The sequence below is a fragment of the Dromaius novaehollandiae genome, chromosome 27 (assembly GCF_036370855.1).
Source record: "Dromaius novaehollandiae isolate bDroNov1 chromosome 27, bDroNov1.hap1, whole genome shotgun sequence".
NCBI lineage: Eukaryota > Metazoa > Chordata > Aves > Casuariiformes > Dromaiidae > Dromaius > Dromaius novaehollandiae.
The window spans coordinates 4,733,601-4,752,356 of record NC_088124.1 but is presented as its reverse complement, the minus strand read 5'-3'; the positions used below and the strand labels follow the sequence as shown (position 1 = coordinate 4,752,356).

General features: G+C 50.4%; 2 protein-coding genes across 11 annotated transcripts in view; both read left to right on the top strand.

Annotated features, from left to right (window-relative positions):
- Positions 1–726: 726 nt before the first annotated feature.
- On the top strand, positions 727–9,001 carry PPP1R15B (protein phosphatase 1 regulatory subunit 15B). Of its 2 annotated transcripts, XR_010385286.1 has the most exons (3): positions 727–2,645; positions 5,630–5,798; positions 5,991–6,118. XR_010385286.1 is itself a non-coding variant. In XM_026112020.2 (2 exons), the coding sequence occupies exons 1-2, from the start codon at positions 1,035–1,037 to the stop codon at positions 6,201–6,203; spliced, it is 1,824 nt and encodes a 607-aa protein (XP_025967805.2). In that variant the 5' UTR covers positions 732–1,034; the 3' UTR covers positions 6,204–9,001. The 2 variants fall into 2 exon arrangements, 1 of the variants encoding a protein (XP_025967805.2); XM_026112020.2 differs by lacking the exon at positions 5,630–5,798 and having other exon boundaries at positions 732–2,645; positions 5,991–9,001.
- Positions 9,002–17,163: 8,162 nt separating this feature from the next.
- The window catches only part of PLEKHA6 (pleckstrin homology domain containing A6), a 45,748-nt gene continuing 44,155 nt past the window's right edge, over positions 17,164–18,756 (top strand). For all 9 annotated transcript variants that reach the window (XM_064498241.1, XM_064498244.1, XM_064498240.1 and 6 more), the window contains exons 1-3: positions 17,164–17,261; positions 17,627–17,703; positions 18,158–18,215. In XM_064498241.1, the coding sequence (XP_064354311.1) occupies positions 17,179–17,261; positions 17,627–17,703; positions 18,158–18,215 (218 nt within the window). In that variant the 5' untranslated portion in view covers positions 17,164–17,178. The remainder of the gene's footprint in view (positions 17,262–17,626; positions 17,704–18,157; positions 18,216–18,756) is intronic.

Here is an 18,756-nt window from a genome sequence, read left to right as displayed (position 1 = left end):
GCATGGACGGGGGCTGGGGGACGGAGGACTGGTTCAAGTGGTGGCCTCTGCTTTGCCTGGCAGTCATGTGGCCTTGCCGCTGCAGCGAGGGGGCCGGTTCGCTCGGCGTCGGACGGCGCCAGCGGCGGCCTTGGCCCGGCGGCCGGCCTTGGCCGGTGCCCCGCTGCCATGGAGACCCGCCTTATCGCTGTTTGCCTGCGGCCTTGCCCGATAACCGGGCTCCACTCGGGCGCCTGCGGCTCGTCCCGCCCGCTGCGGCATGGAGCCGCCCGCCCCCTCGGGGCAGGGGGGTCCCGTCCCCCCAGGGCAGGGGGTCCGGAGCCGCCCGCGCCCCGGGGCAGGGGGGTCCCGTCCCCCCAGGGCAGGGGGTCCGGGGCCGCCCGCCCCCCCAGGACCGCCCGTCCCGCCCCAGGCCGCGCCGTCGGGGCGCCGCGCCCGCGCCGCTGCAGTTCCCGCGGCGCCGCCAGAGGGGGCGCTGCCACGCAGCCGCCGGGCGGCGCCCCCCCCCAACGGCTGATGCAATCCTCAGGCGGAGGAATGGGCGGGTGGGGGGGCGGAGCCTCCGCCCTTGGCAACGGCTCCGGAAGGGGCGGGGACCCTAGCGACGGTGCGCCGCAGCCCAATCGCCGGCGGCGGCGCGCCGTGACGCGCGGTGCCTCCGCCCCGCCCGCGGGTCACGCGCAGGCGGGCGGGCAGGCGCCTGCGCACTGGCGCCACCCACCCCCCCGCAGCGGGGGCTCGCGGCGGCCGTGGGAGGATTTAGCCGTTGCGCCCGCGCCGCCGCCGCCATTTTGTCTCCTTAGTCGTCTCGTCGCACACACCGCACCGGATCGCCCCGCTCGTCCCGCCCCGCCGCCGGACCTGGCTCCCCGCGCTGGCCGCCCCGCAGCCCTCTGCCGCAGCACGATGAAGCCCGGCTCGCGAAGGAAGCCCCCCGCCGCGAACAGCGCCCGCCTCCCCGCCGCCCATCGCCGGACCCCGGCCCCGCAGGCTCGGCCGCGCCGCTGAGGAGCCCCCGCCGCCCGCCGCCGCCCATGGAGCCGAGCGGCCGCGAGCGGGCGAGCCCCGCGCTGGGGCGGGCCCAGCCCAGCTCCTGGCTCAGCTTCACCCTGGCCTGGCCCAAGCTGGCCGCCCCCGGCGCGGCGCCCGCCGCCCCCTCGCCGCAGGCGAGCCCTCCCTTCTCCTGGATGCGCCTGGTGTCCCAGCTGCTCTCGCCGCTGCCCGCCCTGCTGCAGCGCCTGCTGCCCGGCCCCGCGCTGAGCAGCGCGCTCTGCCCCGCCGCCGGGGAGCCGCCCGCCAAGGCCGCGCCGCCGCCGCCCCTGCTGCTGCTCTCGGAGCCCGCTGCCTCGCTCGACTGGGGCGAGGGGAAGCTGCCCTGGTCGGAGGAGCCGCTGGAGCCGGGGCGAGAGAGCGGCCCGCTGCCCGCCAAGGCCCTCTGGGGAGCCGGAGTCGTGCGGAGCGGCCTGGTGCCCTTCGCCGTTCCGCACGTCGACTTTCTGCCCTGCGTGCTGGGGCCCAGCAGCCGCCCGGGCTCGGACTACGGCCAGGCCTGCTGCTCCGGTAAGAGCCATCTGCCGCAGCCCCTGAGCGCCGAGGTCCCCATGGAGGCCTGGCGCGGCTGCTCGGGCCGGGGCGGCCTGCCCGAAATCGAGCTGGTCCGGACTAAGCGCCTGGAGTTTCTCCAGCAGCGGCATTTGGCGAGCCGGGGCCTGGCTGTGCCTGAGCCGGACCACGGCTATCATAGCCTAGAGGAGGAGCAGCAGCAGAGGGGTGCCTGTCGAGACAAGGTAGGGCAGCAGCAGGAGCAGCGGTGTGATGCCAGGGAGCTGAAGTGTCCCGAGGAGCAGCACAGCGCAGGGAGGCAGCCTGGAGACAGCTGCTTGGAGCAGGAACTGAGGAGTTCCCCTGAGGTGGCTGCTTTCGAGGGGGAAGCCTTTACTGATGAAGATGAGGATGACACAGACTCTGAAGCAGAGCAGAACCTTCCAGTTTCAGCCAGGCCTGCTTGTGCTAATAAGCTAATAGACTATATCATAGGGGGAGCTTCCAGTGGGGAGGAGAGTGCAGATGACGAGGAAGACTGGGTTGATGACGATGGGTTCGATAGCGAAGGGCTACTCTCAGATTCAGACGCTGGTAGCCAGCACGGGGAGAGATTACATCTCTGGAATTCCTTCTACAGTTTGGATCCTTACAACCCTCAGAACTTTACAGCTACCATTCAGACAACTTCCAGTGATCCAGAAAAGGATATGCCCTGTGGGTCAGACGTGGAAGAGGAGGAGGAGGAGGAGGAGGATTCGTGGGCAGAGGAGTCTTCAGGCTCTCCGGACCCTAGTTCTGAAGAGGATGACGAATGGGAGTGTAGTAGTGTGGATGAGGCAGAAAATTTGAAACTTTGGAATTCATTCTGTACCTCAGATGATCCATATAATCCTTTTAATTTCAAAGCACCCTTTCAAACAGCAGAAAAAAAAGGGAAGCCTGGTTTAAAAGGGACAGAGAGGCCAGGTTTGGTCACATCTGACTGTAGTCACTTAGCTCTCTGTCAGGTACAGCTGGAAAAGCAGAATTGTGGCATCACGGACTCTGTGCAGCAGGGCATTCTTTCTGGTGAGAAGTGCAGAAGTTCCAAGAGAAAAAAGGTATACTTCAGTTCACATTTCCGTTTTTGTTTTGGGAATGCTTTAAAAAAAACAAACATGGTGCTAAGTAGTGTGTGAACGGTGAGGTCATTTGTGCCGGGATTCCAGCCACGGTGGTAGGCAAATCATGCCCACATGAGCTTGTGGTCTAATTACTTGGCTGAAGTCAGTGTGCCGCATCTTTTTTACATGATGGCAGATTTTGTAGTTCAGTGGTATGAACCAGGTAACTTAATTTCTTTAAATTTCCTTTCTAGATTTTACATTTTTATTTTAACGCATAGTTCTCTCTCCATTCTATATTTATGTATTATAATGCAGTTTTCCTCATCTGAGAAACAGATGAAAACTGTGAGCTACGTTTTATTTTCCTCTGGAAAGAATCCTTTGGGTTATGAATGATGTTGATAAAACTATTGTGGGCCTTCTGTGTGCATAGTAAAACTGAGATTTTAAACATTTAGTTGTAAACGTAGACCTGTAACAAGCAGGCTTAAGTGCTTTACAGCAACCATGTGCCTTTTAGGATAGGAAGAATTCTTCTGTTGTGAGTTAACACGCATTACAGTAAGTCATTAAAGTTTTCAATATATATAAATGCTCCTGCTTCAGGTTAAGTGATTGTTTCTTGTAATCCAAGGGTCTTTTAAAAAATTAATTTGGAACTAGGCTTCTGAATACAAATTGAAGTGTAGTGTGTGTACGAGGAGTTGGCTTAGTAAAAGACTTTCTAATGTGTGGACTAAGATTTAGGTAAATAGTAATCAGTTTAGCTTCTAATAAATCTTATGTTGCTACAGATGTACAACATTGCTTTTTAAGGATAATGTGCTTCTCTGAGTCTTGCCTAGTATTTCAAACCTTTGTGTGAGTCATAGCTCGTAATACAAAGCCCCTGGAGAATACACTTGTGTAACAGCTTAGCATTATACAACTTTTCTGTTTTGCTTTCTAAAGCATTCTTAGTGAAAACAAGTGATTGCTCCTTTGAGATACTGGCTTGGAGGTAACCTCATACTTATTTTTGCTAGGGCAAGTGATGGTTCCAGACTTAACAATTTAACAAACTATTGTATTTCCATCTACTTGGAAAGTACTCCAAGTTGAACTGTCTTTGCGAGAGGTATTTGGTAACTAACAACATTTGTCTGAAACCCTATAACTTAGCATTGATGAACTCTTCTGTAAGTTCACGCTTCCATGGGTTAAAGTCTTGTTGCATGTTAGAGACTTAGACTTCTCATTTGCAATAGTAATTTTTTGGCTACCCTACTTTCAAAGCACTGTTCCGATAGCTGTGTAATCTTTCTAGTGGCACCATGAAAGAATAATAATCTAGATGCAATATTTAGCATGATGTTTCAAAATCCAGTAATTGTACTCAAGGGCATCTTAGACTGATGTAAAAAGGATGAAAGGTAGTAAGTCACAAAGGGGATAGGCTGATGTAACAACTCCGTGTGCTCGAAAGCAGATGCTTAATTAGGCCTATCTGCAAAACTGAACAATGATTTCCAAAGAAGTCTTCAGGTGATTCATCCTGGTCACGGCTATTTTCTGTATGTCATCCTGCAATCAAACAGCAATATTCTTGTTTTCAAAGTCATAAAACCTGGGAGCATTTTGTTTGACTTAGGAGTTAGCAAATGTATTAACACTGCTCAAGAAACATGTGGGATCTGATGTGCCAAAGATTTTTGTGTTGATAGCAAAACTTTTAATTGCAGCTTGTCTGATTAAAATAATTTTTGGATGTTATCCCTTTCAGAGGATTAGTAATTTTTAAGTCTGCAATGTGTAACTGAGTTTAAGCTTACTGGTGTGGCAGCAAGCTTGCTTTCTTTTACTTTCTGCAGACAAGTTAGAAGCAGTTTGGGATCACTGCACTAGAATCACTAGATGATTTCTTGAGGTTACTTTCAGCAGTCTTATGACTGTGTATCCTCTCCTGGTCTTTAACCCTATAGATTCATCTGTTCCATAATTTTTATCTATATGTTTTCTATGAAGGTTGGAAGATAGCACTAGGACAAAAAGCAGTCTGACCATATACACTTTTTTCCAGCATGAACCAGGTGTGAAACTACAGTTCTATATTAGTAAAACATTGGAATGGAACAGTAATATTTATTACACCTCTCCAAATTTCTTGATCTTCCAGAAGCTAAATAAAGTATGTAGTCTTTGTGCAGTCTTAAAGTAGCTGTACCAGAGCAAATTCACAATGTATACTGATTATGGAGTCATCTGTAGTTATATTGCCTTGTCTTCAGGAATTAGTCCTAGTCTAAGAGTCAATGGAATCTTTGAAAGCTAGTTAGTTTTGTCCTTTAGTTCTAAGCCTTTTATATGAAAAACAATACATAGTTCAGCAGGAGTCTAAAGTAGAGTTTGGCTTTTGCTTACTGCTTCAAAACAGTAAAGGTGAAATCCTTAGTATAGCGATAGGCTAAGTATGGTTAAGTTTGGTTCTGAGCCTATAGGTTTCTTTGTTTTTTTAATATAATTTTAGTAGCCCTTAGAAAGGGTGTTTGTAGTCTGTCTTAGAGTGATGCTAATGTTTTGCTTCTCACTTTTTTAAAGTGATAGAACAGAAAATTCTAGTTACAGTATATTTTAAAGTACCATGACGTTGATTTCACTTTCTTGTATGAACTTAAATACTCTGGAAATTCATACTAGCTCTAAATAGATTGGTTTGTTCCAGTCACGTAGTAATGAGTGTTGCTTCCTTAAATGTAGCATTCCTTTTCTGGGGCTAAAGTACAGGCTGACTCATATGATTACTCATTCTGTAGAACAATGATTTTTGTTTTTTTTTTTTTTTTTTTTAAAGATGCTTCAGTAATTAGACCTTGGTAGGTAGCATATTTTTATCTTTAAATCAGTGTCCTGGCCTAGCCTAATGAGTAACCTCCTTGATTAACTGTGTCTGTGTAAGGTTCCAGTCCAGTACTGATGTCAGGGGGTATGTTATTTCACAGGGCCACTTGAGTCTGGAACATTGTGTGATCTTCCCTCTGCTCAACGAGGCCTCTTAGACCGTAGTTCAGAAACTGCTAAGTTGAGCACTACTTTCAGTAGAGGGAGAAGTCAGCACCTGGAAGTGAGGTCACTTTTAAAGCTGAAGTGTAATTCATCTGTTTAATAAAGGTAAGATACACTGTTGTCTAGGTGGTGCAAAGACCTGTGTAGCGTGAAGTGCTTCGTATTTGAGTTTTCTTGCTATTTTAGACATTTAGTAACCTTTTTCATAAAACATGAGAAATAATTGTATGTGCAAAAAAGGATTGAGCTCTTTTTGCATGAATGTTTGCTTAATGCTTTAATGCTTGTCTCCTCCAGGTAACCTTCCTTGAAAAAGTTACTGAGTATTATATAAGCAGCGAGGAGGATCGTAAAGGACCCTGGGAAGAACTTGCGCGAGATGGATGCAGGTTCCAGAAACGTATCCAAGAGACAGAAGATGCCATAGGATACTGCTTAACAACAGAGCATAGACAAAAAGTATTTAATAGACTCCAAGAAACTTACTACAGAAGGCGTGATCTCTTCTAGCACCTTAAAGGATGTGGTAGTTGTGTGACCCTAAGCACTCATGAACACCTTCAAAACAACAAATGGCAGCTGCCTGTGTTTTGAAATGGGGGGGGGGAGGGAGTGGGATTTTAACATTTTGTCCCGATTTAATATTCAGCCAATGAATTTACCAGTGCGTGTCCCATTTTGGTATCTAAACAAAACCTTTTGAGTATCATCAAGGGTAAAGAGTATAATTGCATTCCTTTTAAGTAGCACTTGAGAAATGGACTGCTTTAGATTAAATCCATTCCAAAAATGCCTTGTCTGCCGTATGTTGAGAAGTGGTGGCTATTAAGTTGGAATTTTGCACTTTGAAAAAGCAAAACCTATTTTGAAGGAAATATTTATGGGACTCAGAACCCAGTTATTGCAGTTTTGATTTAAAGTTTGAAAAATGTGTGCTACTCTTTTGTGTTTCTCTGTTTTCTTGTGAAAAAGACATCTTGAATTTTGCTAGCTATTAATGTTAAATTTGCTGTGTGGAGTAGTTATTTTTTCTTCCTTTTAAGATCCTAATTTTGCATGTAATTTGGTGTTTGAGTGTTTATGTAACATTTACTCTGTCTTAATATTTCAGTCTAGAACACTGGGGGTTTCAGGTGAACTCTGGTGCACTATGAGCCCTTTGGTTTGTTTTTATTTAAATAATATCTTTGCCTAGTACTGTTCCAAAGGGTGTTGGCTGCTTGTGCACCAAGGCTGTTTGCTTTCAGGACACTGAAAGGCCTCGTCCTGATTGATAACTTAAACTTCAAGGCGTGTATGAAACTGTGGGTGATATTCTGAGTTTTGGTGTAGCCACATATAGGGAACTAAGCCTTAGTTCTTTAGTTACTCTCGAAGTAACTTCACCGTAATTGATTTTGCTTTCCTAAGATGGATTCAAGTGGAGGATTTTTCATATTTCTTGTATGCAGTGTACTTGCTCTGGTACTTGTAAGGAGAGTTATCTTTGACTTATGGAAGTCTAAGGTTACAAATTTCTGTGTTCTTTACCAAAAGCCAGTATTAATACCTCTGTGTCTGCACTTTTGTTCAACTGCTACCAAAATAACTTTTCACATTTCGGGTCTGGAAGTTGAGAGGTCCTTGGTGGAATAAAAACACTCCTTATTTGTGTTCCCAACTTAAAATATTTAATGATGCTTCAGTCAAAATAAAAAGGCGGCACCATTTGGATATGCTCTTGGAGCTGAAGGATGTTGGGTGGCTGCTATCCAAGCAGAACTGAGGTAGTGCAATGGAATAAATACCAGACACATCTAAAGGATTCAGATCTGTTTTCATGAAGTTGCTTGAATAAATGATTTGCTACTTCATTCAGCAGCTGACTAGAATTACTTCCCTTTTGGAAGGGGGAAACCTAGACACTTTAGATGCATAAGCTTGGGATACCTGGAGAGAAGAGCATATCCAAATGACAGGCTTCACCAAGCTTTGCTGAATTTTCTGCTTTATCTTGTGATCTTTCTGGCCATTGCTTTTAATTCTGTCTTTAAAATTTCAGAGCTTTGTTTGAAATGTTATTCTCATTGCATAAAGCATGTTCTTTGGATTTAAAAATTATTTTTCTCTGCTACAAGTTAGAAGCATTACTGTTACAAAAGGCAGAGGTTTAGCAGGGAACTGTAGTAGAGTCGTCATGCAAATTTAAAATATGGCTGAAATTCAGGCAGTCTTAAAATTGGGTACTTGACAGCCATGAAACACTTGTTTTAAATCTTGGTGCAATAAAAAAAGTCAGGTTCTCCATTCCTACAAAAGATCTTACCTGTGAAATGTTAATTCAAATCATGCTCTCAAATCCTATGAAAGTTTTAATTTCTAGGGGTTTGTTTTCCTGTACCATATTTGATAACAATTGTTCAGCTTTTTAGTTAAAGCATGCAGGATGATAAATGTGTTAGAATTATAATAGTTTTTTTTGACTTAAAGTCCAAATGTGGCTCATATGTAAAAATGTTTTTCATTGCCTTTGGTAAAAATATACACAAGTCAGATCTTTTTTTCCCCTGACTCTGCTAGTTTCTTTGATCTTGGCGAACTTGCTGCTGCTTCAGTTACTCCAGATAACTCACTTAGTTTACTAGTGTTTGTAAGAAGCCTTAGAATGATGTAAATAAACATGCAGATACTGATGTGCTATTTACAAAGGCCAGGAAAGGACTGCAGCTGGAACTGAACACAATACACAAATTAGATATAAACTAGATTAAAAGCTGCTGCTTCCAAAAGTACTTCTAACATCAAAGAAATCCTGTTTTCACCCTGCAGTGTACTAAGGACTCTGTTCTTCCACCTATGAATAAACACTCCTAATTTTCATTGATATGTGTCAATTGATAAGTGTGTGCCCCCCCTGCAAACCTGAAGTTTTCCAAGTGTCAAACATAAGGTGCTAGGAAATTATTCTCACACTAACTTTATGATCAGAAATATTGAGAATTAAAGCCACTTAAAAGCAAGCTCAGCTTCTTTGTCACCATTTTTGCTATAATATATCTTAAAATGGTCATGCAGGATGTGTAAATGTGTAAGTGGCTTTGAGTGAGACAAAAATAACAGTTCTTAAACTTTAAATCAAAACTGTAATTATCAGATTTTATTTTTGTATGATTTAGAGAGAAAGTTAGAAAACCTTCAACATTGGCTTTATACAGATTTTAATTGATTTGTGTCGCGTTTGTTGGGTTTTTATATCTAAAGTTATATTTCTGTATATAAAACTATTCATAACTAATCTGTAAATTGTAATAAAGATATTTGCAAGATAATGAGTTGTTTTTCTTTGAAAGAAGATACAGGAGATGTGTCCGGTAACTTTACAGAGCATGATTCATATGTATACGCTGGATCTGGTGGCAGTTGTCTAGACAATACTAAATACTGGTTCTAATCAGCCCATAAAGTAGAGATGCGGTGCCCTGTGTGCTTTTTTCTTTCTTTTAATAAGAGTGTATTCTCTGTGTGTGAGAAGTTCGGTGTTTAAAGCGTAAATGTATGTTTAGTTTATGCAAACATCAAGTATTTTTTGTCAGAATTGGTGATAAAGAGCAGGTTGTAGTAATTTAGAAGCAGGCAGTCTTACCTTTGAACTTCCTTCTGAACCAGTAAATCTGTGGTTGTAAGGTATACTGATAAATTCAGCTTTTAAACTAAAATACAAAGTGAATTATACAAAATGAAATTGCTTGTTTTGAAATTAGGTATTGTTTTGCTGTAGGTAGTTTGTTGCTTTGATTGAAACTGGGTGTTGTAGATTTTTGTTTTAGTTTGCTCACTGGTCAGCACAGCTGTTTATATATGAATATTTGTGTGGTTTTGAAGGTATTCCAGGGGATTTTTTTGAAGTGCTTTTGGGCTTCTGTCCCGAAATAAATTTGAGGTGTCGTGAATAGAAGTGATGTTGAGGTGCCAAGTATTTGATCTTCAGTTAGAGAAGAGCTGGAAACACCTTTCTGTATTTTGCTGTGTAACGCTGGCTTTTAATGCAGTGGATTATTTATTTTCTTGGTTTCTTTTTGATGAATTAGACTAAAATAGCTTGGAATATGCAGGAATATAGAATGGTGGCCGTGTCCAGTGAGACCTAATCTTGCACAGGATTATCCAACGTTATTTTTTTAGTGTTAAAGTAGGATCTTGGAGGTTGTGTGGCTTGGCTGGCTGTTGGAGTCGGCAGCTCCTTGCATCTCTGGGTGGGAAGGAGGAGGTTGGAAACGGCTTTGTTCTGTTGTGGGTGGTAGGTAGGATGGCAGCAAGACATGTGGCTCTTCCCTCAGTCACGGGGATAGGCTGCTGCGCAGGGTGGTTTGCAGACACAAGATAACTGGTTTTCAGGATTTCCAGGGGTTTCCTGGGAAATGAGGCTAGCCTGGTTGTGCATCCAGGGATGAGGATGATGGGCTAGTTTTCTCCAAAGTGGAGGTTTTGATGACTAGCGGTGTCACTGGCAGTGCAGCCCTGTTGCTCTTCATGCGACAGGGTCATAGCATAGGAATCTCTTGAATGAATTCACAAGCCATTAGGTTGGCCACCCCTCTTCTAGAGTGAGATTTTGAGGGGAACTTTCAAATTATTGTTGTTTCCTTTAGTTAATACCTTAAATAAAAGTGGTGCTTAGAGCTAAGCATTAGAGTAAGAGAGATGGTACTACTTGTTTGTGTCTTGCAGCACAAGCAGTACTTCACTTTGCCCTTGCATCTTTTCTAGGCATCTCAAGAACGAGCGTTGTCCAGTACTTGTTTCTTGTAATGATGTCTTGCATAGAAAACTGCTAGACTAGACAAAAACATTTTCTGAACTTTGTAGAATACTTAGCCATGCAACTCAATAGTTTAAAATAGTGACCAAAGCTATGTAGTTAACCATGAACTACAGTGGTTTTCTAGAAAGTCATCTTCACCTGTTCTGTTGGCTCTGAAATCGGCCCTAGGGAGCGAACAGAGAATAATGAATGCTACGTTCTCTTTATTCATTGTGATAGTTTAAATATAGTTGGTGCACAAGATGAAAGCTTTTACGTATCTGGCAGTGCATCAAGATGCCATCTGGAAGGTAGAAATCCTGCTGGGATTTCTTTATTCTGTCCCCGCTAAAGTCTGCAGTTTGAGTTTAGTTGACAATTTATGTTAGAGCAGGATTCTTCTTGCTCTGGTAGCTGTATCTTCTCTAGGGGACTTAAGAACTTATTTGTCAGCAGAGCACATGGGGAGTAAGTAAGCTACTATTTTTGTTATCACTGCTGATTACATCCACTAAAATACCGTTTGCAAATTAATACTGCTACAGAGCTCGTTTTGTCCCCCCAAAAGTAAGTTTCTTCTGAAACTGGCAGGCAGGCAGAAGGAAGTGATGAATGCAGAAGGGCTGTGAATCATGACATGACTGCAACTCCAGGGGAAGTCCAGTGCTTTTCCCCTGCGCAGCCTGGAAGTGATCTGCTGTAACTCAGATGTAATCTAAGATCTTCTCAGTGTTTGGCTGTTTACGTCACTGAGTGCAGAGAACTCCCTGTTGGGGTGAAGGGTGAGGGTGGGAGGGTATGAAGTGTTGTAAAAGCTGTCCATTAGTCTTGAGGGTGTAAAGTATTAGAACCCATTAGTAGCAGGCATCCATCTGCCCCTACTGCTAATGCTCGAGATAAGTCTGTTAGCAATAAAAACATTTGTTGCGTTGAAGCTGTCCTAGCTGTATGAGCCTGTTTTATATTCATTGCTTTCACTGCCTGCCTGTTGTTCTCATGAACACCTCCTCCTTGTAGAAATCTACTGCGTTTGGTGGTGCATACAGCTTCACTTGGACAGGCTGGACTCTAAGCTGCTGAATGTTAACAGCCCTCAGCAGGGGCTGTGGAAAAGGGTGTCTTTCTTTAGCATGGTTTACTGGTTCAAATGGTGAATTTGATTTTGCACTAACCTGCCAGCTGTAAAATACAGTAGCTGAAGGCTGCATTCCTGCAATCTCTCTCAAAGATACAGTTTGCACAGCTCTGGCAATATCTTAAGCACCAGTCTTTAAGAGAAGATAGCTGCTGTAAAGAATAACCGGTATATAGCAACATCAGGAGAAAGACACTAATTGTAAAATAGCGCTTTGATGCCCAATGCATGTGTGGCAGTTTGCGTAAGAGAATAAGCATGTTAAGATTACTGGGGAGCAGCTGTTCATACCACCGCTTGCCCTGTGACAAGCATGTGTGAGTTTGGGCCTACCCTGTGGGAAGTGCCGGGTAGCTTATTTCTTTTTCACTGAAGGATGAAGTATCTCATCAGAAACAGAAAACAGCTACACAGACTTTGAACCCTTTTGTAAGGAAACAGCAGTCTTCAGCAGAGAGAGGCTGGGTTATAGTCCCAGACTTCGTGCCCAGACTTTGTGCCGAGGAAGAAGCTGCGAGCTGGCAGGGGCTTTCGCTGTGTTTGTATTCAACACTCGTTTTTCCCTTTCCTGCTGAGGCACAGGCTTATGTTAAGCTGACTTTCAGATTGCTTCTCGGCTAAAATAACTTAGACCAGAACTGATAAGCCAGACTCCTCTGGCAAGGGGGAAACATAAGCAGATTAGAACGATTTCACTTTCGGAGTGAGCAGGGGCAGCAGGACCGGTTTCTGTTGGCACCTTTGTGCCTCTTGCGATATAGGCTGTTAGGAGCTATGGTAACAAGCCTTATGTAAGCGATGAGTCTTAGGGTAGATACAGACGCATTTGGTTGCCATGCCTGATGTTAAATGTGTTACTCAGATCTGCTGCAAGAGGCTGTTAAACATCTGTTTGCAATCTCTGTGTCTGGGCTGCATCATACCAGCCCCGTAGGCTCCACGAAGCAGCACCCCCCAGCGCTCCCAGCAGCAACGTTCGTTGGCACCATTTATTAAATTACAAGCCATTTACAATCAGACATAAAGAATATGAAACAAGTAGTGTTTTTGCTTAGCTGGCCCCTCTCTCTCGAGGTGGCTGCTAGTGTCTCTGTTACAGCGGGAGGGCCAAGAGAAGCGTGCTCTCCTCTGAGCCGCGCGACCGACAGCGTTGTGGAGTGTGATGGCTCAGGTGTGATGGTTACTGTGCTCTCAGCTTGGCATCTGGCCCCAAGAGGGGGAGTTTGAGCAAGGCTGAAGAGCACTACGCAGTGAGGAGGTGGTACATAACAGCTTGAAGCTGAGGGGAGCAGACTGCAGCTTTTCTTTAGCCAAATCTGTTGTGTATTAAAGAGGGGCATGAAATGCATCTTGCTGGCGTATTCGGCTGGGCCCCTTGGGAGTGCCTCGCTCGCTGGTTCTGATCTCGGCTTTCTGGTCTCGTTGCTATTAGGAGAGGGAAAAGCTTTTGTCCAGAAGGTGGTGCCAGAACTGTACCGGAGCGTCCCGGCGGGTGGCTGGTGCCGGCTCCAGGCGGTCCGGCTTGGAGCAGGTAACGCGGCCCAGTGCCGCGGCACCCGGCAGCGAGGCCGGGACTCTGCTCCCGCCGCCGGGTGCTTCTGAGGCCGTGCTGGAACGCGGGCGCAGCCAGCGTCCCTCGGTGCCCGTCCCCGCCTTGCCGTGCCCGTTCAGGTCAGTAGCCAGGACGCGGTGTTTCGCTTCCCCGTGTCCCTGTCATGGCCTGAAGGTGCTCTGCCTCCCCGCTCGAGGACAAGCAGGACAGGAAGGTGAATGTGGGGCATGTGCAATGAGCTGGCCGGTCCTTGCAGACGCCCGGCTTTGTAGCATTCCTAACGTCTGACTTGCAAAGGTGCCACGCAGGTGACCTTTGTGCAGCAAACGTCCCGGGCCCCCATTTACCTTCCCCTGGAAGGTCTAAGTCATCCTTGGTGAGGCTTGGAGCTGTGCTGTCAGACAAGCTAGTGCCAGGCTTCCTCTTTCACCATGATTAAGCCTAATAGCAGTGGCTGTGTAACACCACTGCTCACTTAGCACAGCCCTTTTCCCGGTATTGTTTCCCCTAGCGCTCCCTGTCCCTGTGGCTCGGAGCAAAGGCTGGGCAGGGTTCGGGTGCGGTGGCTGGGAGCGTCCACCCACGGCCGCTGCACGGGCACCGCGATGCCGCGCGGCCTCCGGACCCTGCTCGCGCTGCGCTGCTCCTGGCATGCGCGGCGGGGAAGACCCTGCTGCGCAGACCGGTGCCTTGCTGCCGGGTCTGGTGTGTTCCTGAATTTGCAGACTTTCTGTTAACAAAGTCAGCTGGGTCTGGCTGCTCCGCAGGTCTAGGACAGCGTGGCTCTTGTGCTCGCAGCGCACCTCGCCCTGGCTCCTGCCCCGGTGTTCCTGTAACCCGACCTTCCCGCACCCTCCCCGAGCGCTTCGGCGGGTGCCGAGGCTGCAGCACGTGCCTGGCCGGTGCCCGGAGAGCAGCCGGGCTGTGCGGTCTCGTGCCCAGCACCGCGCTGCTCTTGGACGTTTTGGAGGCCACGTGCCTTCAGAAGATGGCTGATACCCAGGGATTTGTTTTTCTTTAAGTAAAGTTGCTGGGCTTTCTTCTCCATCTCCTCCGTGTGCCTAGGCATCACGGAGCTACGCACACCCATTTCTGTGCTGGTGCGGAGGGCTGCGGGGCCAGAAAATGCGAGTGGATTGAATCTGCTCTTAGGATGGTCCCGTGGGAGGCCGGGCGTTTCCCATCCCTCCGGGTCCCTGGGGAGGAAGGGTGCAGAGCTGGTACCCAGCACCCAGGGAGCCTTCCTGCAGCCGTGCGTAGAAAGAGGAACCACAAGCGTTTTTCTGAAGAAAACATGGGTGTTCGGCTGCTTGCCGCCCCCTTCCTTCCTAACCTGCGCAGTAGTGAATAAAGTGTTTTTAAAAGGATTTTAAACCAAATGAAAACAAAAAGCCCTGCTGGTATTTCCCCTTTGAATTTCCATTGGATTAAGATATAAAGAAATAGGGGGAAAAATTCTCTGGTGGAAAGTAATAAAAGCTGATTTATTTACCTGCCAGAGCAGAGCCTGGCACGGCTCAGGGTCCTTGGCTGGGTGCACAGCAAAGCCCTCCAGCAGCCGCCGCGTTGCTCGCCCCGGGCCGGGACGGCTCCTCCTGGTCTCGTGTTTTAGTGCCTGCTGAGACGGGTCCCTGCGCGGGCACAGACCTGGCCCTGAGCGCGGCCGGGGCTGGCCCCGGCCCTCCCGGGGGTTACCGGAGGAGGAAGGGGCTCCTGAGATCAGGTGCGCTTATCTCCTGTGGACCCTGATCCCGTGTTCCCTTAAGGTATGTGCAAGAATAATTCCACAGCAGTCAAAGAGATTTTGCTCTGGGCTGAAAGTTAAGCTCAGCGTACAGCAAACTCTTAACCCTGTGACTGCAGAGTGGCCGTCGCTTGGTCCCGGTCTTCTCTGGGTTTCTAGTTCTTCTCTGCAGAAATGAACGGGTGCTGGTTTTAAAGCTCTTGGTCCTGAAAGCCAGAGAGATCGCTGGAGACTTTTGGTGAATCCGGAGGGGTCTCGGGAGGTCTGGCCGACTGGAGCGGCTCGCGGAGGTGGGTCGCAAAAATGTTTATGTTGAGGAATGTTTTCGCGCTACAGGAGTGACTGGGCTTAGGGGCTGCCCCTAGCAAAGAGAGGCGCTTTTGCAAGCGGCTGCCGGGTTGGAAAGGATCTTTGTTTTTAGGAATGCTGCTGTTATCCCCACAGCGCCTCTCCAAATACCGAAATGGGATTAGGGCAGATTAGGAACTGATCTCTTGCTGCATTAGACTTTATAAAACTATTTTTGACTGGAGCCAGCACGTGCCACGAGTCATCGCTCGGCCCGCGGCTGATCGTGGGGGCGATTTGACGCGGCAGCTCTGTCCCCCGCGGGCTGCTCGCGGCCAGGAGCTGGGCGTCCTGGCTCCCGGGCTGGGGGGAGCGGGGCAGAGCCACCCCGGGGGGAGCCGGGATCCTCCAGCGAGGTGAAGCACCGCGGCATCCAGCAGCTTTTGCCCTCCTGAATCTCGGTCAACGGAGCAGGAATCCCCCAGCCAGGAGGCCCGGTATGTATTAGCGGTGTTTTGGCTCCCGCGGGAGAGGAGAGCTCTGCTCAGGAGATGTTGTGCAGGGCGGCAGCGTTCCCGGCTGCCGGAGAGCTCGGGCAGCGGCGGCTGAGCTGGGCTGACTCCCTCGGGGTCGTGCTGTGGCCTCCCCAATCTCGGGGCGCACGGCGGGATCACAGCCCAGGCGTTCCCGTGGTCGCTAACCGGGGAGCGAGCGATGCGAAGGTGTTTAACCGCGCGGCTGGGGCAAGGGAAGAGCAGGCGGGTGGTGCAGCCTGGCTCGCGGGCGGTAACTTGATGAGGGGTGGCAACGCACTGGTTTCACTCGCGTGACCGTAACCTAACCGGGCAAGGCAGGCTCGGTGTCACGTTATCCCTGGGGTTCAGCCCAAACCCAGACAAAGAGCCCAATCTTGCAAAAAGCCGGCCTGAAACCCCACACCGGCGAGCGGTGCTCGGAGCTCCTCCGGGACTGCCCGCACGGCGTGTGCTCACGTGCTCGGAGCCGCCGTGCCGCGGCGGAGCGAGCAAGGACGCGGTGGCACAAGCAGGACCGGAGCTGGGACTTCAGGTTGCAGCCAGCGCTTCTCTTGCAAAATGACGCCCCGGGACTGTGGCATCACACCGGGGTCCGACCGGTGTCCCGACCGGCTCGCTGTGACTAACCAGATGCGCCTTCCTTACCTTCGAAGGATGACAGGACCATCCTTCCCGAGGCTTGGGGTTCACTGATTTCCCCAAAGCTCGGCAGGGAACTGTGCTTAAGCTGCGCAGAGCAGCCCCCTTGGGGGATCAGCTCCTGCCCTCCCCCCTCCCAGGCCGCCTCTGAAAAACACCCTTCTCCATGCACGAAGCTCTGAAAAGGCGCCGGTTCGCAGTCACCCAGCCCAGGTGCTCCCAGGCCCCACCTTTCCCCTTGAAAGACGTTTAATTGATGGCTGAGAACAAGCAGAGAGAAAATACCCAGTGGGCAGCTTGGAAAGCGCCCCGGCCCGTCATCGCGGTGCCCTACATACCGCCGCCGCTTGGCTGCGAGATCAGAAGGGGCAGAAGAGTTTGGCATTGTTTAACACGAGCAGGAGAGGGAAGGAACGACTTCACAATTACTCACCCCGAGTTAATTGGCGGTAATTACACGGGGCAGGCAGCGGAGGAGGCCGCGATGGGCCAGCCCTGCAGAGTCACCCGGAGAGCCGTGTGGCGTGGCGGCGAGCTGCCCTCCGCCCGCCCGGCGAGGCGGCAGCGAGGGGGTTAAGCTGATGGGTTTGGTTTCTTTTTTTTTACTTTTTCTCCCTCCCTCCTAGGTTATTTGCAGCAAACAGAGGCTCAGTGGAAGGTCTGAGCTGAGCAAGTGTTTGCTCCTGGGGGGCCTGGCGGGGAGGCATTTGGCACCCGCCTCGCCGGGCACCGGTGTACCCTGCTCCTTGCGGGTGGCAGTGCCAGGCAGGGACGAGGGGTCCCTGCCACCCCAGCCCTGCCACGGGCGCCCATGGCGGAGGACATCGACTGGCTGGACCTGCCGGGCCGGTGGACCTACGGCGTCTGCGGGGATGGGCGAGTCTTCTTCATCAAGTACGTGCTGCTGGCCTGGACGGCGCTGGTGCCCGGCGGGTGGGTGGGCTGCGGGGGCCGGGGGATGAGCCGGGTACGGAGCAGGGGTCACCGCTCGCTGCAAACCTCTGCGCCCAACTTCTTTCCTGTTGCACAAGGTAATTCTTCCTTTCCCTCCACTTCTCTCTTTCCTGGCGCTCACATCTGTCCTAGGAGCTGCCTGGTGGATGCTCTTCCCCCAAATCCGGTCCCTTCTATTCCTTTGGCTAGAAAAGTACCAGTGTGGCGAAAATCCCTTCCTCGGTGATGGGAAGGGTCTCCCCCAGGCCCGGGCCACATGCTGAGCCGCCCCACTATGCTCACAGCCCGCTTCTTGTCTTCCGCAGCGACGAGACCAGATCCACTAGCTGGGTGCACCCCGGCACGGGCCGCTCCGTCCAGAGCGGGCACTTCTCCTGCGCCGGTAAGGGCCAAGCGCGGAGTCTCTGCGGTCGCCGTGTGCCTCCCTCAGGCCACCGCCTGATGGCTCTTAAGGGTCCCCTTCCGCAGGGACACTTCCCGTGGTCCCTGAAATTGTGGCTTTAAAGCCTCTCCGATGGGGAGGGGGCCCAAACCGCTGGTGGCTTTAGAGAGGCGGTTTGGGCATCCAAGAGCTGCGGGATGCTGCCTGCAGCCCCGGCCGCTCCTCGGCGAGCAGAGCTGTAGCAGAGGGCTGCGATATCCCCTGCGGCGGGGAAAATGCAGGAGGGACACGCGGCCCCCGCGAGCATCCCGCGCCTGCAGCCCTGCCCCTCTCCAACGCTGCCCCTGCGAGGGGCAGTTCCCCCCCCAAAATACCTCTGGGTGAAGTGCAGCCTGCGAAGCGCCTCGGCGGGGAGCGAGGCAGGGTGACGGCTGCTTCTGCTGTGTCCCCGCAGGGCTGCCCCGAGGCTGGGAGGTGGACACCACGCTGCAGGGCGGCTTCTACTTCATCAAGTAAGTGACGGGGCGGGTGGGGGCTTTCGAGGGCTGCTTGCAGCCCCTGGGGGTGTCGTCGCCTGGGGCTATGAACCGGCCCCCCTTGCTGCGGACCTCGCGAGGGGGTGCTGCGCACGCTTGGCCCCGTAACCTTCAGGCTGCACCTAGACCCGGTCTCCTCCCATCTAGGCCATAGCAAAATGCCCAAGAGTGCAGCACGGGCTGGTTTGACCCAGCCATGCGGAGCACCAGGGTAGTGAAAGCGCGGTTTTGAAGGCTTCAGAGCATATCATTTGCTAGAGTGGTGCTGGGGTCTCTGCCGCTGGTGTGTGCTGAGGCTTGAGCAGCCAGAGGTGAAACGCAGATGAAATGCTTCCCCCAGTCTCTCTCGCTGCCTGCTCGGGAGATGGAGGGACGAGGTGGGCAGTGCTGCGCTGCCTCTGGTCCCGCGTGGGGATGTTTCCTCTCTGCAAACTGCAGACTTCTCCCTTTGCGCTCCCCTCGCCGCAGAAGCCAGCCAAGGGTGCTCGGCCGAGGCAGCAGGACCAGCTCTGCGCCT

Excerpts from the sequence above, each read along its gene's own strand:
- PPP1R15B (XM_026112020.2), top strand. The coding sequence starts at position 1,035 with ATGGAGCCGAGCGGCCGCGAGCGGGCGAGCCCCGCGCTGGGGCGGGCC. Across the intron at positions 2,646-5,990 it reads GAAGTTCCAAGAGAAAAAAG|GTAACCTTCCTTGAAAAAGT; the intron begins GTATACTTCAGT and ends TGTCTCCTCCAG.